General features: G+C 38.4%; 2 protein-coding genes across 2 annotated transcripts in view; one reads left to right on the top strand and one right to left on the bottom strand.

Moving 5' to 3' along the window:
• Positions 1 to 24149, top strand: part of COG5 (component of oligomeric golgi complex 5) — a 330757-nt gene that overhangs the window by 48325 nt on the left and 258283 nt on the right. The window lies entirely within an intron of this gene.
• GPR22 (G protein-coupled receptor 22) lies at positions 5690 to 9093 on the bottom strand. Its single transcript, XM_026648689.1, has 2 exons — positions 9053 to 9093; positions 5690 to 7015 (listed from the first exon to the last, which is right to left on the bottom strand). The coding sequence occupies exon 2, from the start codon at positions 6989 to 6991 to the stop codon at positions 5690 to 5692; it is 1302 nt and encodes a 433-aa protein (XP_026504474.1). The 5' UTR covers positions 6992 to 7015; positions 9053 to 9093.

Here is a 24149-nt window from a genome sequence, read left to right as displayed (position 1 = left end):
AGAAAAATTATCAGTGTTCTAGTCCATCTTCATTGTACACTTCTGAATGATGGGGAATCCAACCATTCTAGATCTCAGAAGGCTCAACAAGTGGATTAAGAAAATGAAGAAATCGCTAGTGTCTTTATAATTTCAGTGGATCTGGTGGATACATATCTCCACATAATTATCAGACCCTGCCATTACAGATTCCTGAGGTTTGCTAGTGGCGTGAAGCATTGTCGGTACCGGGCACTCCAGTTTGACTTGTCCTCAGCCCAGTGGGTCTTTACAAAGGTGTTGGTGGTGGTAATCATAGCCAGACTTAAATTACAGGGAATCCACCTTTACCCCTCCTGGATGACATCTTTTAATCAGAGCTACGTCCCTGATGTTGAATTTCCTGCAGATGCATGGTTTTATTATCCATATCAAGGAAAGCTCCTTGATTCCTTCCACCAAAATAACTCACTTAGGAGTGGACACAGATACCTTGATAGCAAGAATATATCCATTTTTAGAGAAGTTCCAGAAGATTCAAGACTTCCTCAAATTGTTTTGGAACTGCAAGAGGCCTGAAACTAAAAGCACTAAGCTTTCAGCCTCTAGACCCCACCTAAATTAAATTAAATTAATGGAGATATCCCATCTCCTAGAACTGGAAGGGACCTTGAAAGGTCATCAAGTCCAGCCCCCTGCCTTTACTAGCAGGACCAACTACTGATTTTGCCCCAGATCCCTAAATGGCCCCCTCAAGGATTGAACTCACAACCCTGGGTTTAGCAGGCCAATGCTCAAACCACTGAGCTATTCCTCCCCCCCCCCAACCTAGTATCATAAATAGGGATCACTCCATGGGTACAGTCTCACATCAGGCCCTTCAAGGCTTCATCTTAAAGATATGGGGCCACTCTCTGAAACCCATGAAGGATCAAGTGAAGGTTCCAGCACAGGTGATCAACACCTTTAAAATGGTGGTCAGCCTCTATGCCTTCCAGATTGTCACAACTGTCACCAGCCTGGAGGGCTGGAAAGCTCACTGGGGGTCCAAAACAGGCATCTGATAGCTGGCGGAAAGGACTGACAGCATAAACCATCTAGAACTAAGAGCAGCCAAGCTGTTACTACAAAGGTTCCAGTCCAGGCTAGAGGGGAATCGCGTTCTGATTCAGTCAGACAATATGACCATGGTTGCATATGTGAACAGCCAAGAGGAAAAAGAAGCCCAGCGCTATACAGCTAAGTGATGGAAATCATGCACTGGATGGATAGTACATTCTCATGTATCCCTCAGGGCAGCTCCTACTGATCTTGCTCCGATTGATCAAGATGAATAACTGAGTGTTGCCTGCATCAGGAAGGCTTTTAAGTTAATCATCCAGTTATTCGGCTTGCCCTCAACCAATCTATTCATGAATCACTTGAACGTGGAGAGACCACAGTACTTCAGCAGGGAGGTGGACCCCGAATCCAAGGGGGGACAGATGCACTATCACACTGATGTCCTCAGGGCCTCCTCTGTGTGTTTACAATCTTCCTATCATTAGGGAAGGTAGTCCAGAAAATAAAATGAACAGGTGACGATAATATTGGTAACCCCACATTGGCCAAGGAGAGCCTGGGTTTTGGACATAATTGAGCTGAAATAGGACCTCCAGTACCGCTCCCAAAGAGACAGGACATCCTCTTACATGGTCCTCTTCTTCATCTGGATCAGAACCATCTGACAGCCTGGCTGTTAAAAGGGAAGTGCTAGTGTTGTTGGGTCTGGCCTCCAAAGTCATCAGAATGCATTCTAGAAGAGTATTGACCTTGAATGCATACTCCTCTGTTTGGACCAAGTTCTGTGCTGGTGCCAGGAACATGAAGCAAATAGCCAGAATTCCTTGATTTCTGCGATCTTGAAATTTCTCCAAGAAGGCTTGGACAGAGGTCCCCAACCTAGCACCATTGCATATCAGGTGTCTGCCCTTTGTAGCATGATGGTCACAGGATCCATGAGTTCTTTGGCAGAATACCCCTCTCCCTTCCCCCCACATAGCCTGATTCCTTAGAGCAGTCTGATTAGTCAAACCAGCAATCAGGCCTCTCTTTCCCAAGTGGGACTGCCATTTGTACCGAGAGCCCTGATGAACCACCTCTTTTTGAACCATTCACATCAGTGTCTTGCTTTCTGATTGCCATCACATCTGCCAGGTGAGTTTTGGAGCTGTCAGTGCTTCCTATGCAGGAGCTTTTCTGTGTGTTTCATTAGGACAAGGTGGTGCTCAGAACTCCAGAATTGTATATCCCAGAGGTGAACTCTTTCCTCCATGCTTCCCCAGAGGTCGGTCTCCCTTTTTTCTGTCCCAGGCCACCAAGGAGAAGTGGCATGCTTTAGATTCAAATGTACAAAGTCTACTCGGAGATCGGGTGCCCTGTTCGTATCCTTCCTCCGGAAATGCCAAGGACCCAGAGCTTCCAAGTCATCCATTACTAGGTGAATTAGACTATGTATTGAAGAAGCCTACAAGACATTGGGGATTCTGGTTCCTTAAGGGATCAGGGCACGCTCAACGTGATCCCTGGTGACTTCATGGGCAGAAAGAACTAGTGCATCCATAGTGGAAACATGTAAGGCAACCACCTGATCAAGCACTGCAAGGTAGATTTCCTGTCCTCTGCAGAGGCGTCTTATTGCAGGAAGTTAGTGCAGGCCGTGATTGGGAAATGGTTTTTGCCTTTTGAACAAATGTTATAAATGAGAAGGGATGCCGTTTTCCTTTTCTTCCCACCTTCTCTATAACCTTCCCTATATCTGTTCATTGCTCTCTACTTCCCAGAACTTCAAGAACTGTGGAAGATGCTGGGCTGTAGAATGGAAATTTTTTTACTGATAATTTCTTTTATGCATCTTCCACAATTCTACCCACCCTAACTAGCTCAAGAGCCAAAAGGTCAGATGCTGAGTGGGATTTTTACCTTGTGACTTTTTTTTTTCCCCCTGTTGTGGTCCACTAAACTTCGTTGGTCAGTTACCCCTGAAGTATTTGTTACTAATATTGTTATACAAGTTTTTACAATTTTGAAATAACTCATCTGGCCACAAGTGGAAGCAGAGGGGGCATGGCCAGTGGGTGGCACCAAAATGCTAATCTACCTCCATGAGTTGCAAGAATGCCCAGAGCAGCCCAGACATCAAGAATTGTGGGAGATGCTGCTAGAAAAAGGGAAATTATCGGTAAGACATTTTCCGGTTCATTGACGCTGTCTTTATGATGAATGAGCTCTAAAGTATTTGAGCTTTAAAAAAAGAGTGCACTCTGAAAGTGTCAATAACCCTTTGTACGTTTGAAAGTGAAAACTTTTCTTACAACTGTTTTAATTCCACCATATGTCCGTGGGATATTACAGACTTATTTATATATTCAGATGATTGCAAGTTTTTAAAATACACATTACGTCTTAAGATATTTTTAAATAATTTGAGTGTAAGAAACCATGTTGTGATATTAACATTTTAATAGTGTCCCCTTCCCTCCCTTTCATATATTTGAGCGTACAAGATAGCTAGATGTAGCAGGAGTGGAAAGATGTAATCTGCAAAAAGAAGGAACATTGTGACTTTAAAATGATAGTTTTCTTCCAGAAAATTAAAAAGAGGCATTTTAAAATATTCGTACAACTTTTTGTGGCTCTCTATAGGTGTACATAAAATCTGAGCTATTGTATTTGGTTTTGGATAAGAAGTAGATTTTTACTTAGCATTCTAGGTGACAGATAAGTAATGAGTTTGGATGAAACTTGGCCTTTAAGTGGGTGCAGCCCAGTACAGTGAGTGGTAATGTGCTGGCTTTTATACCAAAGCTGCTCGAATATTATTCAAACAAATGTGAAAAGTTTATGTAAAGAACCTCCCTAGAGAAAGTTCTATCTGTTGTAAGTGGTTGATCTTTAAGGAGTAAGAGGATGGATTTCTAACTGTCTCCATGCTGGTTCTTGGGCTGAGTGCATCAGGACTTTGCTAAAGGAAGTTAAGCTCTCTCAACGCAAGTATGATAGGTTACGAATTAGAGAGAAAATAGCCTTGGATTTCTTTAAAGCGAGTTTTTTAGTGATTTTTATATTACGCTGTACATTTGAATACATCCAGGTGCATGTTAGTTTTCGGTAAAAGAAAATACGCAATATTGCAAGAGAGAAAATCTCTCATGTTGAGGGGATATTCTGCCTTTTATGCATGGAACTTGCATTAACACTAATTATTAGGAGTTATTCTTATGTTAATGGGAGCAATTCATACACATTTAGAGGTGATTATACTACAATAAAAGTAAAATAGATTTTTCTTTTCCTTAATACATTTGAAGTTAATTGCTGGAACATTATCAAATCAAGGGGATGCATCTGGGCGCTATTCCTTCCAAATTTCTGGCTTCAGAGCTTGGGATAGCAAATAGCCTTCAACTATACCAATCTGATTAGCAAGATACTTAACTTTTGCATTTGGTGCCAGATATGATGAAATCTTCTATCAGTTTCTTGGTTCTTAAATCTGGATGTTAGTTGAAGAGATGATTGAAGATGACGGAGAAAAGGGAGGGAGGAGAAATGGAACTGTACAAGTGCATAATGACAGTAAAAGTAGATCCAGGAATATTACCACAGCTGTAGGGCAGCTGTCTTAGATAGATGTGTGGCAAGATGACTGTGTGATCAGGACTGGACAGTGCTGGATGCTAGAGACCGGATACTAGAAAAGTTAGGGAGGAGAAAAGTATGCTATCCTGCTTAATTGAGACATTTGACTGTATATGTAGCGACTCCCCTGGAGATCCTCACATTTTGGAGGGCCAGCTAATAAATCACATCAATCTTTAACGCTAACAGACTAACAAATTCTGTATAAACTGTTTTTGATTTATTTATTTATTGGGCAACCTTGGAACACAGGATTTTCCCCATTTCACTGCATTTTACTTCCAGGGCCCTGAATTAATCTTCTTTCCTTCAGTGGAAGGAGAGGTGGGAATGGGATTATTCAAAGATGTGTGGATTATTGTATGGAAACAAAGAAAAACAATTTTTGTATACATAAGAACTTTTTTGCATTAAAAATTATTCTTCCATTTCTGGACTAACTTCTACTTTAAAATATTGCTTCCACTGCCAAAATTTAATAGTTTTAGTCCTTGTTAATTGAGGGATGTGCTTCAGTTGTGCACACTGAGCCATTACAGGCTAGATGAATAGGTCATCTGAACGTGGAGTCAAAATCTCCAGATTTCACAAAGCTGCAGATTATTTCTGAAGAACAGAGCCCACAGATAAGAATTAAAATATTATATCGTGCAAGTTGTTAATCTCGCATGTTGTTGGAAAATGAAGTATTTCTGGAGTGGAAGGCTTATTTAAAAATATTTTTATATTTACAGAGAATCAGGCATACAAATGTTTGTTTTTAAAAGTGTACACTGCTTTAAGGCTATTTATTTTTTAGAAAATATGACTTACATTAATATCTTTTTGACAAATATACACGATATTACTCTAACAAACTGCCATGCAACATGTATATTAAGTAATGAAGAAATTGAATATACAAGGCCTTATATATATAGAAAATTTACAGTCTAGCCAATATTTAAAAAGTTTCCCTTATTTGGCAGTATTTTCTACAGTTTGTTCATATATTTCCTCTTGGATGATTTGGTGAATACTTCACTGAAATCTAGTCAGTGACAACCTGAGGTACTAAACATTTCTGCCTTACTTCATTGTCTTCAAAAGTAATCTGTTTGTTCCTTTTAGGTTCTATCCATGAGTTATGTATTACAGCATTATTCGGCATGGGATCTGCTTCCACTATTGAAACGACTCGTTTTTTCATTTTACTTTTCAGGACCTTCTGAAATTTTTGCCTAGTGAATGCATAAAGTAGAGGGTGAAATATAGTTGTTCCGTATGCCATAACTAGAAAACATAATCTCAGCTTTACCAAAAGGTCACTTGGGCCCAGACATAAAATTGTAGTGTTTAAAACAGAAATGGGTGTCCAACAGAGAAGAAACGTTGAAATAATCAACAGGGACATTCTGAAGACTCTCTTTTGTCTTTCCCGTCGTTCACGATGTCGTTTTACAGCTCGCCGTAGGGCAATTATTACTGAAACTGAAGTCCTTACGCCAAAGACTACATTTCTCCCACCACTGCTTTGTGACACATCAGTAGTCTCGTGTTGTGTGGTCAAAGAAATAGTCTTTTTCTTTCTGGCTTTTTTCTTTTGCCCTGTTGTAAATCTTGTGCCTATTCGAATATTAAGAGCCTGGAGTATTTTGGTGTATGTAATTAGCATTACTATAACGGTGAAGAAAAATATTGGAATTTGTACTAGGAGATGGTAGTACATTCCCAGTTCAGTGTGGTATTCATTTACACTGACACACAAAAGAGTTTTATTTTCCCAAGTACTTGCACTTTGAAGACTGAAAAAATTGACTTCAATGAAGGGAATCAGGAAGGAGAAAAGAGAGACAATCCATATTGATGTCATTAACATCACAGCCCTTCCCAATGTCAGAATTCGATTTGCAGGTTTTACAGAGATATCATATCGGTCCAAAGTGATAGCAAAAACGTTGATTGCGGTCGCAACACTTGCAAAAGAAACACAAGCCTCATGGAAGCAGCAAATTAGAGCACTGTTACTCTCCAGTGAAAGCAGAAGGATAACTATAGTTAGAGGAATACATCCCACACAAATTATTACATCAAGTACATGAAGGTTCATTGTAATAATGTTACTGACAGAATTGATTAAGTTGGATTTCATGCAGTAAAGTACCAACACCGTGAGGTTGCTGCCAAGTCCCAACACAATTTCTAACATCAGAAATCCAGTGAGAGAAACTTGAAAGCTTAATGGATATGACAATGCTCGGTACATATTGGTGTTGATGTCATCAATGGCATCTCGAACTGTAATGTTAGATTCAGACTGCATGTTGCCTTCCAGAATGGGAGAGAAGCACATTCTTTTGTTGCAGTTGTTTTTGTCCTAAAAGGTGAGAGAAAATAGTTTTATATTTGATTCTGACACTTTTTTAAAATCATTTTAGATAAATACAGAAAAACGGGTATTTCATTCTATCAAAATCTAATCATTTATATATTTAGATCTGTGCATGATTTGGGCTAAGAAATCTGAGGATCTAGAACAACATCAACTTTTAAAACAAAACATGATTGTAAAAAAAATCCCAAAAACTTGTTAAAAGCCTTTGTTTACAGAAACAAGGCCTTGTTTATGATGTGGTTCTCACAAAGGACACGTGTGGTAGAACAAACTATACTAGTACATTGCGTTTTATCATGTCTAGGGCCATTTTAAAAGAATGTCCGTATGTATTTAAAACTTAGTACATAAAGTAATGTTAAAAAACCTTTTTAGGAAAAACGAGGTCAGAAAAATGAAGGGGAGTCGCTTATAAACCATTGAAATATCACTTAATAGATCTTCTCTTCCATAGGTTTGTTTACCTCCTTCTTTTGAAAACTTTTTTTGTAAAAATGCGATTGACAGAAGATTTGCAATTCCAGAGTTCATTGAAATTTTATAAAACTTTAAAATGTTTATACATTAAATTTTCTTTCAGAATTTTGTGTGTACATATATTATATACGTGTGCCTGCGTGCATATGTATATTTATATGTGCATGTATATTTTCATATTATAAGTCACTGTATATATAACTTCAACTGTAAAATTACATTTAAACTATTCAGCTGTAATGAAGTAGATTTTCAAAGCATCGCATTTCCATATGCTGATTTAAATATTTACTTCAGGAAATATAAATACTTTTACTATTAGCCACATTGGTGAAATACTATCTCTTTGATTTATGGACTTGTTTGTATCAGGAGTATTTAGTAACATATTTATATTTGTAATCTAATTAGATGATGGAATTAAGGAGACAGACACAACAGGATTGTTTGTATTATGTTTGTTTTTTACATCATGAAATGAAAGTTTATCTCTGCTTTGAGGCAATAAGGCTCAGTGATGTAGCATTAATCACTGCTGTGTGATTTTTTTTTTTTTTTTAATGTTATGGCCACACCTTCTGTGGCTTACAAATGCTAATAAATTGAAATTTAGTATCTGCTTAAGAGGCCTGCCATTGTACCATTTATGTTCTTAACCAGCGTATAAAACTAGCCATGGCTTTATAACAAAATTAATAAATAAAATAAACTACGGAAGGAAGGATTTTTTTTTTTCTTTTGGCGTGGTGGTACTTGGAATTTTGAGCACTTCCAAAATTAAAATGAAAATATATTTGGTATAAGGATTAATTTAAATGGAGACCATTGTTCTTCTCTAAATACAGTAAATGGAAGGCATTAAGGAGAATAAAAATGAGTTGCTTTTTTAATGCAAGTATGAATTATGCACACTCTAGATGTAATATGCAAATACATTTATCTACAGTTCTGAGAAGCCACAATAGTGCAGTACTGTTAATTGCAAACTTTTTATAATGAAGATTCTTTGTATGCATCAAGAGCTACTTTACATGCCTTTTTAAAAACAAAAAATTTGAATGAGCCTCAGGTGTGCAATGAAACAAGAAATATTTCAAAAGCTTTGTTCAACTTTCACTTTATGCAACCTCAAGAAAGTTTATAAATAGCTTCAGGACAGTACTATTTCCTCTGTGTATGTGGTCTTATTAGCTATGGATATATTACGGAAACGATTCCAAATGCGTTACTTGATAAATTGAATTCTCTTGAACTGGTAAAAGCCAGAAGAAGATTAGAGTCATTTCTGCTAAAACAAGCAATGGTCTTAACTGTAAGAATAAGCTAACTGAAAGCTCGTGAAAATGGAAAATTTTAAATGTGCCAGATTTTACTAACAAACAGATTAAGCATCAGGTCTTTGTCACATCAGATAGATTTGCAGTTAAATAAAAGCAGAAATGTCAAGATAGGAAGATAATTAACAAAATACATCTCAAGAACAGTGCTCTGTTCCCTTGTAAATGTCAAACAGAGGTTGGGTGCATGCAGCTTCTGACCTACCTGTTTTCTGTTGCCTCAAGGGCCTTTCAGCTCACTGTAGCAGCTTGTCATAAATTGATACATGGTGTCACTGACAGAATTTTGACATGCATTTCACCTGGCAGCTGAGTTGTAGCTGTGCTCTATTTCATCCCTTGCAGAATGTTTCCTTTTTTTTTTTTTTCCAACGCTTCAGGAGCACGATTTTGTGATTGAACAAAAGGACTTAATTTCCTGAAATATTTCTAGAGACCAGTGCATATTGTTTGTTCTGCTTTCTAAAGCCACCAATAAAAATAAAACTTCTTTTAAGTGACATTAAATTCTTTCCCCCTTTGCATCTCATGGCAGCTTATTTTTATTTTCCAGGATAAATGAAAATAAAAAGAGACATCCAATTTCTGGCTTCAAAAATATATTTAGGCATCCTTTAGTTACAATTGCACATTTGGTTTTATAATACTTCTCATTACTTTAGAGTGATGGCTTTGTCACATAAGTTGTTTTACATTGTAAAATCCAGTTCATGTGCTTTGCTGGAAACCATGGACTGCTTAATTTGGTTTATTTTCATTAAAGGAGAATACATAAAAGGTCATAAAATTCAGAGAAAAAATATCCATTAGTCATTATGACAAAGAAGTGACTTAATATGTAGTGTAGGAAAAGCTTGATTAAAGCCTTGTTTAGCTTGCTGATGAAGTATGCACATTCTCCTTTTGGGAATTCATGTTTCATTGTTTCTTCTTGAATCAGTAGTTTCCGTAAATCTGGTTTTAAATTATAAATCCCTTTTTAAGAAATGCTCACCATTTTGTTTTAGGAATAAACCATTATATTAATCTTCTTTTCATGAAAATATGAGCAGATGTGCTAATCTTCTATGTATATTGTTGAAGTGTTAAAGACTTACGTAGAAATAGAACCTGTTCCATGGTTTTATTCTAATTCCTTTATTTCTTAAGACTATATATTATAAGTACATCCTGCAGCTTGTAGATCAGACAGCTAGAAAGATGCCCAGTCAATTGCATTCTTCATATTGTCAGTAGTAAAACTGAATTAGATGCTGCATGCCCTTGTGAGGAAAAAGAGAAAAAAAAAAAAAAAGGTTAAAAATAGGGCTGCGTCTAATAATTTTTCAGTTAAGTTATTCAGGAATATATGTATAAGGTATCATTTGATTAAAATTATGCAATATGTGTAAATCAAAATGGATCTCTAAAATTGATTCCTATAGAAGATATATAAAATCAGTGAGCATATTTTCACTATTTCCTAATAAAATCTTTCCCTCTTTTTCATCTTATTAAAATTAAATATGTTGGATGGATTACATATTTTGCAAATATTAAATGTGGAGTTAAAAGCCAAGAGTTGAAGTAAAAATTACTGGGCAAAAAGATAGTATCTACTAATGCAGCTAGAAAATATGATTTTTACAGGTCTTGTGAGCAACTAGCTTACACGTACTATGTGTCCTCTTGCCTTCATATGACTAATTTAACTGACCCTCAGTTGCTTCATGGGGAATACATTTGTTTAATTTGCACATGGCCTTGAATTTCCTTGCTTTGAATATAAAATATTGTGCAAATAAATTTTTACAAGTACATTTCCATTGGGTGAAGTATGTAGATTATTTAAATGTTTTTAGGGTAACACAAAAGGTAGTTGCAAAAACTAACATTTCCCCCCCCCCATGAATAAGTCAGAGATTAGTCACGTAACTCAACCTTCAAAAAGCAATAAGTATACCAGAAAATGCAGACTATCTATGGTCTTTCAAGGAGTACTTGAATACATTCACAACATATGTGACTCAATATTTGGAAATGGTGTTGAGAAGAATCTTCTGACTGCATTAAGGATTTTTAGCAATACTGTTATAGCTTAAGCTGCACTGTTTTTACGTTATATGAACAAAACAGTTCTAAATATTCCACAATGTATCCTTAGAAAATAACATTTTTCAACAATTGTACTTTTTTAATGAAAAATATTAGTATTGTCAAGCAAGAAATACAAGATAAAAGCTCAATTTAAGTTGAACCTGACATCTTTTTTCCTTCAGATATGTTTGTTAAACACTGCTTTTGCTGAATATCATAATAAGGAACATATCTTACCTCCACTAAGGATTTGATCAGTTCTCGATGCAGATGAAGCAGTTCCGGTTTTGAGGGATTCATTTTGTTCACTTGTTAGCAGAGTACAGGGGAAAGAGGGTCATAAGCATCTCTTCAAAAAATGACCTTAATGAAAATTTGTGCCTGTGTTGTGCCATTGTTTCAGCATACTGCTAATGTATACAACATGTAGTGCTGCTTTAGAGGCTGCTGCAGTCTCCCACTCGTCCTATTGTAGAATCAATAAGCATCTGAAAATACATAATGAAAGTAATTTAACATACTGAAGGCTTCTTGTCTCCAGAGACAACATTTAGATTCAGCCTTTCTAAAAAGGAACAGCAATACTTCTCAGAGGAAAGCTTACTATGGACAGCTTTTGCAGAATGACAGCCTACCTTGTCGCTTCTCTTCACTGCAGAGAGATGCAGTGCATTCACTAATTTTGATTGGTCAGTGATGTTTGGCTTAAACTGTGCTTCATATATATGGGAGTGATTTTTTTTCTGTTTTATTTAAGGATTCTTTTGTAAAAAGGCTAAATTTACAAATGAATTGTGCATAATTCTGGAATATATTAGGCATATATGTTTTATTTTTACCATTTCTCTCTACTTTTGTTGATTGTACGATGTGTACCACATGACAAAACACTGGTGGAAAATTAGATGAAATGTATACTACTTTTAAAAGCCTCTAGCAATTTGTTTGAGTATGTCTTGTTATATATCCTGTCTCTGAGGTTCTTTGTTCTAAGACTACCTCTGATACAAAACTGCTGCATCTTTTCTGTGAACCATACTCAACCAGTATGTTTATATGCAGGTCAGCATTTAGATCTTTATATCTGAATAAATTATATTCAGGATAAGTAGACACCACATAAATATAATGATAATCTGAATTAGAATGCTCATAGAATGTTCATATTGTTTATTATGAGGGGGTAAAAATCCAATTTAGTTCATAATCTAAAGAGTGATTTTTCCAGATCCCATTACCATGTTCAGTACATGCACAGTTATGCAGTTTGACAACATAAATTAAATTTAAGGAAATACTAACCTATTTAAAAATGTTTGACTAATTTTTCTAAATGCACCATATGTTTTGTCAGTGTATATTTTGTTTCTTGCATTCCATACTCTTTCTACCTCTGTTCCTGAGCCCTTGACCTTCTGGAATTTTGTTTTATGTAGTCTTCACTTTTTAAATATTTAGATTTATAATTTATTTTGCTCTTCTATTCTGTTAGTATAGACAATGTTGTTAACATCCATACAATGAGGAGGAGAATAACCTAGTTCCTTATCTTCATAAATTAGGACTAATGCTAAAATTAATTTAGGATGTGAATTAAAGCTATGCAGCCTAAAATAATATTCAGTGGATATTGTCTTGTGATAACAGAGATAATTTAGGCATTTTTTTACTCTAAAATGATGTATTGCTATTAATGTTCCACATCAAAATGTTTTTGAATGATTCTGAATGTCTATAGATGTAATTCTTGAAAAAGTTGAAAAATTATCAAATGTTAAAATATAGCTATTGCATATAAGCTTTATCTGTTTAGCAGTTTTAATTGTATTTATTTTTGTAAAATTGCCGTACCATTGTTGTGTACATATATAAAAATACATTTGTGTAATTCAGATGTTTGCATTTAATTTTGTTTCAGATTAGCATCAGTGGTATTTATTTATTTTGATGTAGGCTGATGATGCAACTTTCTAATTTTCAAGTGGTCACATCTGTGGCACTTTAGGTAACTTGAACTCTTCCCCTTTTTCCTCTGGGCAAGATCATTCAGAAAATACTGAGGTGGACAAAGATTACAGTGGGACCCAGAGATTCTGCACAGCATCTTCTGTGACTTTGCCCCAGCTCCTTCTGACTTCTCTGGGCCTTGTTGACCATGAGAGTCTGATCACAAGTTCCGTCAGCATTGTTCTTGAACAGTTGCATATGACAGAACAGATTCTTGGAGTAGGTGAATTACATACAAAATACGTGCAAGAGATGTACTTGCTTCACTTACAGAAGAGTTCAGGGTGTGTTGGGGACCTGTTGTTGAGTTCAATAGATGAATTCCCATAGATACTCCAATTTCAACTCTCTTCCAGGAGAGGCTGGATAAAGATGTAAGATGTTGAGGGGATGGAGGCGTTTTAGCTGTAGGAATAGAGGGAGGGAGAGAGAGAGAGAGAGAGAGAGAGAAAAAAAATGGATTTTAGTTGTTATGGAGACAAAAACATCAGGATTTTGATGTAGCCTGGATGTGTGAGGCAAGGGAGGAGGAGGAGTCAAACGTGATCTCCAGGTTATGGGCCTGAGTGACAGAGGATGGTGGTGGTGGTGACAAAGCATTGGTGTAGTAGAGAGAGGTTGGGAGGGAAGATAAGGAGTTCAGCTTTGATCACATTAAGCTTAAATTAGGGCTGTTGATTAATCGCAGTTAACTCACACGATTAACTCAAAAAATTATTAATTATTTTAAAAATTAATCGTGATTAATCGCAGTGTTATTTGCACTGTCAAACAATGAATACCAATTGAAATTTATTAAATATTTTTGGATTTTTTTCTGCATTTTCAAATATATTGATTTCTAATACAACACAATACAAAGTGTACACTGCTCACTTTATATTATTTTTATTACAAATATTTGCACTGTAAAAATGATAAACAAAAGAAATAGTATTTTTCAATTCACTGTATACTGGTACTGTAGTGCAAACTCTTTATCGTGAAAGTGCAACTTACAAATGTCTATTTTTTGTTACATAACTGCACTCAAAAACAAAACAATGTGAAACTTTAGAATCTACAAGTACACTCCGTCCTACTACTTGTTCAGCCAGTCACTAAGACAGACAAGTTTGTTTACATTTATGGGAGATAGTGCTGCCCACTTCTTATTTAAAATGTTATCTGAAAGTGAGAACAGGCATTCACATGGGATTTTTGTAGCAGGCATTGCAAGGTATTTGCATGCCAGATATTCTAAACATTCATATGCTCTTTCATGCTTCGGCCACCATTCCAGAGGACATGCTTCCATGCTGATGGCACTCGTTAAAAAAATGTGTTAATTAAATTTGTGACTGAACTCCTTGGGGGAGAATTGTATGTCTCCTGCTCTGTTTTACCTGTATTCTGCCATATATCTCATGTTATAGTATTCTCTGATGATGACTCAGCACATGTTATTCGTTTTAAGAACACTTTCACTGCAGATTTGACAAAATGCAAAAAAGGTACCAATATTAGGTTTCTAAAAATAGCTACAGCACTCGACTCAAGGTTTAAGAATCTGAAGAGTCTTCCAAAATTTGAGAGGAATGAGGTGTGGCGCATGCTTTCAGAAGCCTTAAAGAGCAACACTCCTATGCGGAAACTACAGTACCCAAACCACCAAAAAAGAAAATCAACCTTCTGCTTGTGGCACCTGACTCAGAGGATGAAAATGAACATGCATTGGTTCACAATGCTTTGGATTGTTATCGAGCAGAACCTGTTATCAGCGTGGACACATGTCTTCTGGAATGATGGTTGAAGCATGAAGGGACATATGAATCTTTAGCACATCTGGCATGTAAATATCTTGTGATGCCAGCTACAAAAGTGCCATGAAAACACCTGTTCTCACTTTCAGGTGACATTTTGAACAAGACGCAGGCAGCATTATCTCCTGCAAATGTAAACAAACTTGTTTGTCTGAGTGATTGGCTGAACAAGAAATAGGACTGATTGGACTTATAGGCTCTAAAGTTTTACATTGTTTTATTTTTGAATGCAGTTTTTTTGTACATAATTCTATATTTGTAAGTTCAATTTTCATGATAAAGAGATTTCACTATAGTACTTGAAAAATACTATCTTTTGTTTTTTACAGTGCAAATATTTGTAATCAGAAATAAATATAAAGTGAGAGCTGTACACTTTGTATTCTGTGTTGTAACTAAAATCAATATATTTTAAAATGTAGAAAAAATCAAAAAATATTTTAATAGTATTCTATTATTTAACAGTGTGATTAATCGCGATTCATTTTTTTTAATCGCTTGACAGTCCTAACTTAAATTTGCTGTAGAGAGATCTACAGAGGAGAAGTGGTATTGTATGGAGAGAGGTCAGGCGGGTGTGCGTGGATGGAGAGATTTACAAGCTATTAATTTAGAAATGGTAGTTGAAATAGTGTGAGTGAATGACACCACCCCCGAAAAAGTGTAGAGCAGAAAAAGGAGGGGGTCAAAGAAAAAAGCGCCCTGTGAGGAATAAGAGCATCCCAATTTACTTTCTCTACTAGTCATTATTATAGATGGAGTTGGCAGTGCTGGATATAGATAAGGTTGCCTAACGTTTTCCATTATAAGAACCTGTTTTTAGTTGCTTATAGCTTTGCCAAAGGATAAGTTGGGCTAAATTTCCTATTCTGGATGTCTACCATAGGCATAATTTTTTTGGAAAAATTTTCACCTAAAATGGCTCAGCCATTTGTAGGAATGAGATTAGAGAAAAATAAATTGATTTGGCATCTTAAAAAAAAAAAAAAAAATCTTTAAACTGTTTCACCAAGTTCTAATACCTCCCTGCTGGGGAAAAAGGGCTTGACATTTGGCACTGTTTGGGGAGGAGAGAGTGGCTGTGCTGGTGTCAGGGGTGCTATTTTTGTTCTCTGCATGAAAATTCATCTAAATTGGGCAAAGTTATGAGAAAAAAAATTCTTTACATGTGGTCAGTAAATGATTGTCAATGTTGATAACTAAATTCTCTGAAGATGCCATTTGCACTGATCATGCTCCATCCTGGGGTGCAGAGACTTCTTTCCTGCAGTTGCTCCTCCTGGCTGCTGGAGACTGCTGTGATGCTGGCCCTAGAATTGAGAACGCAAAGACTGTTTCTCCTGTGCTCTGTTACAATCCTTCCTCCCTCTTGTCCTGGAGCCCAGGTAGTATGGAGAAGGAGGTGGAGATAACCTGACTTGTATATGAAGGGAGTGAGAAGGAGGGTTGTATTGCAGAGGCTGGGGAGGAGTGAAGGGGTGAGGATGGGGTGGGGGGAAACATAAGTCAGTGGGAGGGAAGAGGTTGGATGGTATATAGGAGAAGAGCTAGGAGAAAGGGCAGGACTCGGGTATCTGGGGGTGCAATGTGCAAAGTGGAAGGGAGACCAGGAGCTAGGGTGGGGTGGAGAGGAATTAGAGGTATGAGGAGAGAGATACAGGGGGCAAAGGAGCAGCAAGGTCTGTAATTACTATAGCACACTCCTTTCCAAAACCTGGAATTGAACCCAAGAGTCTTGAGTCTCTACATTCCTCGGCTGTAAATAAATAGCTGTGAAAACCAGCGGCAAAATGTATGCCTCCTTCCCTCTTAGTTGTTGGTTCATAGAGAGGATGACCGTCTACTGCTGCTACCAGTTACTCCATTATCTCAAGTGGTAGTGTGTCTGAGCTGTGGATCTCGTAGTCCAAACTCTGCTGATGACCCAAGCTGGTTCCACAAGAGAGAATTTCTGGGTCTGGGTTTCTTTTTTTTTTTTTCCCTTTTAAATTAGAAAATTACATAAAAAAATACATTCAAAGAGCATTAGTGTTGTAAAATCAAGCATTCATAATCCTAGGCTTGACAAGCTTGTCAATTGTCTGCCTAGTTGACCACGGCAAAATATTGTCAGATAGTGCAAAAAGAATGCCCTGATGTAGCGGCAGCCCACCTCTTTGATTGGCTCATGGTGCCATTCTTTCAATTTTTTTAGAACATCATTTTACTTTTTTCTAAGTTAAAATAACTCAATTAAGTAACCTGGCTTTTGTAATTAAGCATAAGTATCTGTCTAAGGCTAAGCCTGTTGGAAACAATAAAGTCTCTTACTCTTTTTTGTTACTGTCGTTACTGTTCTGATAAATTAGTGCTTTAAAGTATCTGACCATTTTTGTTGATTTTGACAGTATTTGACTGGCCAGTTGATCTGGGGCAGTGGAACCAGGGAGTGGGCAGGGGGGCCTAGTGCCACCACGATGTATATATTATGGGGGCTGATCTATTTTCTTCCCAACAATATATCCTCTGTACCTGGGGAAGGTGTGAGATAAGGCAGTCTTCCTTCTCTAGCCCTGCCCCCTCAGAGCTGGGGAAGCAGTGACTGAGCAGAGCTGTGTCATTTTGGGCACTGGGGGTAGAAGGAGGTTGTTTCCTCTCAAGGGCAGGAGCCGCTGCCAATTGTGTAAAAGCAGCAACAAAGCAGGGAGCCAGATGCATGGCTCTTCTGGGTGCCCGGCGTGGGGATGCTTTGCTGCTGTAACTGTCCTGGCCATTCCACTTTCTCAGCCTACTGTATGTCTCCAAGGTCAAGGGAAGACCCTACCCAGAGCCCTGGGCACTGCCTGAGCTTCCTCTGCACCCTGGACTCCTTGCTGCATACCCCCAGTCGCAAATGGTAGCCCCTGCCTCCCCTCCCCCATTCAAAGTGAGTTTCCATCGGCTCTGAATTAACCAATTATTTTTGGACTGTCTCCTGTCTGTCAAATAGACATCTTCAGAAACTTCTCCATTTTATGGAAGTACTTACATGCCTCTAATCACTTCCATTGTGTAAAACTGAGGTTTTTTACTACTCAGGACTTCCATATTCCACCCTGGAAGAGACTACCTTTCAGAAATGGGTAAATCCCTATAAACATTAATGATGGTTTTTGCTATATAAATGCAAGTGATTACTGGGATGTATTTTTATGATTTTTTACAGATTTCATAGAAAATGTTAAATTGACTGTCACAGGGTGTCTGGCCCTTTAAGAGGGAGCTGGGGCCAGTACTCCTGGACTGATCACCTGAGTGATTAAAAGAAAGGCACCTGGGTTTCATAAGGGTCTTGAGAGCCTCCTAGGAGAGGAAAAATGGCCAGGGTCAGGAGCAGTGGGGGAGTGCTGCTGGAGCCAGCCCATGACCAGCTGGCTGAGCTGGGGCTGAGCTTGTGAGAGAGGAAGTCTGGTATGTCTTCAGAAAGGAGCAGCCTGAAAGTTTAGAGATTTCAGACCCAGAATAGGGAGCCAAGGTAACCCTGTGACTCTAAAGGGGGATGGGTGAAGCAGCAAGAGAGTGTGAGATTTGGTGTTTAACTGGGGACAATTGAAGACAGGCCTCAGAAATAGAGTGACCAGACAGCAAGTGTGAAAAATCAGGATGGGGGTGGGGGTAGTAGGAGCCTATATAAGAAAAAGACCCAAAAATTGGGACTGTCCCTATAAAATCAGGACATCTGGTCACCCTGCCCAGAAAGGAGAAGCTGTGCCTGGTGGGAGACTGGAATGAGATACTATGTTTTGAAGCAGCCAGACCCAGGACATGTGCACCCAGCAAGAGGCAGGGTAGAGAAAGATTGTCTTTAAGTTATTGTATGTTAATAAGCTAGTCCCAAAGAAGGGGTGCTATTGTATGACTCAGGCCTTGGTTGTGTATTGAGGAACTCTGGGGAGATGGGAAACGGGGGCAGGAGCTGCAGAAATGCCTGAGACTAGTAGCGGGTGCTGCGACATGGGCACGTGTGCTCACAAACTGTTTCTTTTAAAAAACACAAAATGACCATGAAATGTGATATTTTATTTTTTCCATTGTTATTTTTTAACTTTGAGCACTTTGGCTGGTATTGAGAGCTTTCCATTCTCTCGTCAAGGACTCTACAGTACTGACTTGACAACTCTACTTTAATTATTGTGAATTCTAATTATTGTAAAAGCGCTTGGCGCTCTGGAAGGTTGCATGTAACTGTTATAAATCTAGATAAAAATACAGCTGCTGTTGCTCAACCTCAGCTTCCAGGTGTGTGCGTGTGTGTGGGAATTGCTCCCTTCTAATACTGTATGGGGAAGACAGTATTCTGTAGCCTTTCATGTTTAGCTGTACTGCTGAATGATAGGTTTCAGAGTGGTAGCCATGTTAGTCTGTATCAGCAAAAACAATGAGGAGTCCTTGTGGAACCTTAGAGACTAACAAATAGTTAGTTTGTTAGTCTGTAAGGTGCCACAAGGACTCCTTGTTGTTTTTGCTGAATGATAGAGTATAAAACAGAGCATTTGTATGTGTGTTGGCTGTAGAATGAGCTCAACTGAGCAAAAACTTCACGACATTTGAAAGTCTAGGATGTTTGTTTTACACTGATTTCATTTAAGCATGTTGTGTGTTTGAACAAGATTTGTGCAAGTTTCTCAATGCTTGGAACTTTCTAAAGTAAATCTTCCACAGACTACAAAGCAAGTGCAAATTCTTTGTTTAGCAATGTACTGAAATATTTCAAGCACCTTAACATGTTTTGGGTATGATGACCATTAAAATAATGTAAGTAATTACATTGTGATACTTGCTATTTTGCAATAAGAAAAACAACACTCTTCCTAGTCCCCTACATAAACTAAAATCAGCTTTAATAATTACTATTTGAGACCCCACCCAACAAGTGGTAGCAAGAGGAATTGCCAACATTTTAAAAAAATAAATAAATATTTTTTTCAAGTAGGGAACTGTACTTAGGTGTATCTGACTCAGTCCTGAATGGGAAGCTGCCTCCTCCAGTTTTCTGCTTAGGATAAGCATAAATGATCATATATACCAAGGTAGTCAATTATTTTTTGTCACGGGCCAAATTTCTTGGTATAGTCAAGGTCCAGACTCTCGAGAAAATAATAAAAAACAACAACAGTAATGATGATAAGTAAATAAAAAGATTTTGGGGTCCATTCAAAGGCATCTGTCGTCCAGATTTGGCCTGCAGTCCATGTATTAACTGCTCCTGTTATACACCTTCTAATAGCTCTAGCAGCAAAGATTCCTTTAGCCATTTTCAGAAGACACAAGAGACTTGTGGTCTTTAATTACCACATCTGCCCCAGATTACCCCAGATTGTGATGCACTTTACTTGCATGAGGCGTGTGTTACTTTCCAAGTAGTCTCATTGACTTCAGTGAACTGACTTGTGGTGTAAGGTACTACTCAACATAAGTAAGGGTATCACAATCTGGTGCAGTGATAACCAAGTCCTATTGGCCTCTTTTTCTCTGTCGTTTCTTTATATGATTTGCTTTGGAGTATGTGTAAAGTTTATCCAGGAGACATGCTGATTTCAAATAAAAGTTCAGTGATCAGCCAGGGTAACTAAGAATGTTTCTACATATATCTGTCAATGACAAATGCATACCGTACCTTTCTTCAGGCAACAAAATAAAATTTATCGATGGCAAAGATTTTTTTTCTGTGAATGATAATTAGAAGTAATTAAAACTGTCAGACCGGCCCAGATTTAAATTCTACTCTAGGAGCTCATTCATCTCTATTTGTTAGCGGTGATAATCTTACATTGTATTCTCAGAACCGAAACAGGAGCATCTTTATACCCAGTACTATCTCCTCATATGATTTAATATTTCATTTTAAAATGTTCAGTATTCTTAGTAAATTGTCTTCTCCCCCCACCACCATAGTATTATCTTTGGAGTGATGATACTTTATGCTGTTGCTCAAGCAGACTATGATGCCTGAGCTGTTTATACAGGTGCCATAAACAGACACGTGAGGAATTGAATGAGTAATAAAATCTTATGATTAAATGCATAAAAGCAAGGAAATTGATCTAAGGTATTGCAGTGTCTCAACTTCAGCCTTTACTCTAGTCTATCAGAACAATCTGTAGCCTAGACTGATGTATGTGCTGTAATACAACAACATACCTAAGTTTAGACTATACTAAGCTTTATTATTTATCATCATACAGTTTTAATGTAGTGCTATGAATATTTAAGCTGGGCTATTTGTATGTTAAAATGTCTCAAACACTTTTCTTAAAAATATTCTAAGTTAAAGGGAAATATGCTACCTTCTATGTTGACTTGTATCTGTGTGAAAAACACCATACACACCTATAGATTTGTAGACAGTGAGAGCATATGAAGTACCAGAATCAACTGTTTCCTCCCTACTTCCTTTCACCCACTGGTCCCATACCTTGCTTAGGATTTAGAGATCAGTAACTAATATTTAATACACACATTGACTATTCTCCCTTCTGGAGTTGGGAGGTGTTTCATTGAGTATGAATTTCTCATTGCACAGAATTACTTCCATACAATTGTTCAATCTCCAAAAAGTAGTTTCCAGAGATTTTTACTCAGGGAGATCAGTGTTGAGGGATGTTTGTGGCCAAATCCCACTTTCACGGGAAGTCATGGCAAAACTCCCATTGCCTTCAATGAGGGTAGCATTTGAATGGGTGAAAGATTTAATCATAAAGGAAAAATAACCTTCAAGGCATCCAACCTCCTCCCCCCCGCCCACATTAAAATAAAATAAAATAGGTGGTAGGAGAAGAGAGCTATTTTCTGCTTTATAAGTGCACTTAGAGTCCACTCAGGTAGACTCTAAGTTTATATACTGTAACTTGTGAGTGTGTGTGTGTGTGCGCGCGTGATTTTTAAATGGACTGCTTTCAGCATTCTTTTTGTTTGCAGTTTTCAAATATTAACACTTGTGCATGCAGTTGATTGTCATTTGTGTGCAAATGTTAGTACTTGAAAAGAACACATGCAAAGTTATTTATGTGACAAAGGACACCGCATTTTCAAAAGCGGGTCAGGATGTCTTGATGAAAAGTGCTCTGGAAAATTGGGATGCCTTCCCTGTATGGCTTCTCTAAAGTAATCATACTTATAACTACAGTACAGTTTTCCAGTCACTCATTTTAAAGAAAGCCAAGCTAAGAAACCACATACATACATCTGGCTTCAGGATAACTATGCATATGTTCACAACAGGCCAACTTTGTCCTCCAGTTTTCATGTTGTATGCTTTCAGGAGAGATTGTAGCTTGCATACTTATTCTGCAATAGCACTGGTAGCTTCTTCGAAATGGCCCATACTGAGAGGCAACTGTATGTAAGAGGAATTAAATTCCCCTTTACTAAAACTAATATATTTGATCTATATGTGGAAGGAATGGGAGGAAAGGAGTTTTTGTCCTTATGGTTACTATTTTAGAACTTGATGTGGATGGGCTGGAAATAGTCTCCACTAAAGACACATTTTATGTGAAATAGCCTTCAAGCTATCTTGTAAAAATTTTTGTTTGCTGTAGACACCTAATGTATAATACGTTTATTGTCGGAAACTGGTTTGGTTGGCAATGTGAAAAACATGCCAGCAGCCTAACTGTATTGAAATGGTTGTAGACTCCCTGAACATAATCCCTTCTCTTCCATAATCAAAGTATTACCATAATTAGAAATATATCTTGACTACTATAGGATACTGTAACAGGGTATTTCCTGGTGGTCTTTAAGTGTATCTATAGATGGGTTTAGGGACTAGCAATATTTTTCAGAATAACATATATACACTTAAGAAATGTGATAACAATAAGGCTGGGCTGATGTAAGCTCCTTAGTATAGTTAATACAAATCTAGAGTCCAGTTTTAATGATCTTGAAAATTTAAAGTAAAGCAGCTGTTACAGTATATTTGGTGGGAGGAATAAAAGTTGGTGTTATCATAGAAGTCAGATAAATGTTATATTTCAGGTCCAGAATAATCACATTTTTCATTTGTGTGGAATATAAAATAATTTACCCATAGAAATATAGGTCTGGGAGGGACTTTGAGAGGTCATCTAGTCCAGCCGGCAGCACTGATGCAAGACCAAGAATACCTAGACCATTCCTGACAGGTATTTGTCTAACCAGTTCTTAAAAACCTCTGATGATAGACATTCCACACTCTCCCTTGGTAAGCTATTCCAGTACTTATTTTCTAACTGTAAGGATAGTTATTTCCTAATTTCTAACGTAAATCTCCTTTGGTGCAGATTAAGCCCATTATTACTTGTCCTACCTTCAGTCGACATGGAGCCCAATTAAGACTAATATTAGGTCCCCCCTCAGTCGTCTTTTCTCAAGACTAAACATACCCAGTTTTTTAACCTTTCCACAGAGGTCAGGTTTTCTAAAATTTTTTCCATTATTGTTGTCCTCTGGACTCTCTCCAGTAAGCCCACATCTTTCCCCAAAGTGTGGCTCCCAGAACTGGCCAGAGTGCTCAAGCTGTGAGGCCTCCAGTGCCAAGTAGAATGGGACAATGTCTTACAAATGGCACTCCTGTTATTACACCACAGAATATTAGCCTTTTTTGCAGCTGCATCACACTATTGACTCATACTTAGTTTGTGTTCCATCATAACCCCCAGATTCTTTTCAGCAATACTACTGCCTACCCAGTTAGTCTCTACAGTAACTCCTCACTTAAAGTCGTCCCGCTTAACGTTGTTTCGTTGTTACGTTGCTGATCAATTAGGGAACATGCTCATTTAAAGTTGTGCAATGCTCCACTCTTACGTTGTTTGGCTGCCTGCTTTCTCCACAGCTGGCAGCCTCCCTACGCCCCCACCCCCTCCCCCAGCACCTCCCGACCGCTGGCAGACCTCGCGGATCAGCGCCTTCCCCCTCCTTCCTCCGTCTCCTGCCCATGACAATCAGCTGGCTTGCAGCGTTTTGGAGGCAGGAGGGAGGGGGAAGGAGCGAGGACTCGGCATGCAGGCTCCCCCTCCCTCTCCTGCCTCCCGAACGCTGCAAGCCAGCTGATTGCCCCGGGCAGGAGGTTGGGGGGGGAGGGGGAGGAAGGAAGGGGGAGCCTGCGCCAAGTCCTTGCTCCTTCCCCCTCCCTCCTGCCTCCTAAACGCCACAAGCCAGCTGATTGCCCCGGGCGGGGGGGGGAGGAGCGGGGGGGCGCGCTTCCCCGCTCCCACTCCTGCTTCCTGCCGGCGGCAATCGGCTGGCTTGCAGCGTTTTGGAGGCAGGAGGGAGGAGTGAGGAGCGAGGACTCAGCGCGCAGTCTCCCCCTCCCTCCCCTGCCTCCTGAACGCTGCAAGCCAGCTGATTTCCCCGGGCAGGAGGGAGGAGCGAGGACTCGGCGTACCTCCCACCTCCCTCCCCTGCCTCCTG

Source organism: Terrapene carolina, unplaced genomic scaffold (assembly GCF_002925995.2).
Source record: "Terrapene carolina triunguis isolate 2854851 unplaced genomic scaffold, T_m_triunguis-2.0 Scaffold68, whole genome shotgun sequence".
Lineage (NCBI taxonomy): Eukaryota > Metazoa > Chordata > Testudines > Emydidae > Terrapene > Terrapene triunguis.
Note: the sequence above shows the minus strand (reverse complement) of the source record. Positions and strands in the feature narration are given on the sequence as shown.

Bases quoted from the DNA above. Each gene is read 5' to 3' on its own strand.
- GPR22 (XM_026648689.1), bottom strand. From the start codon at position 6,991: ATGTGCTTCTCTCCCATTCTGGAAGGCAACATGCAGTCTGAATCTAAC.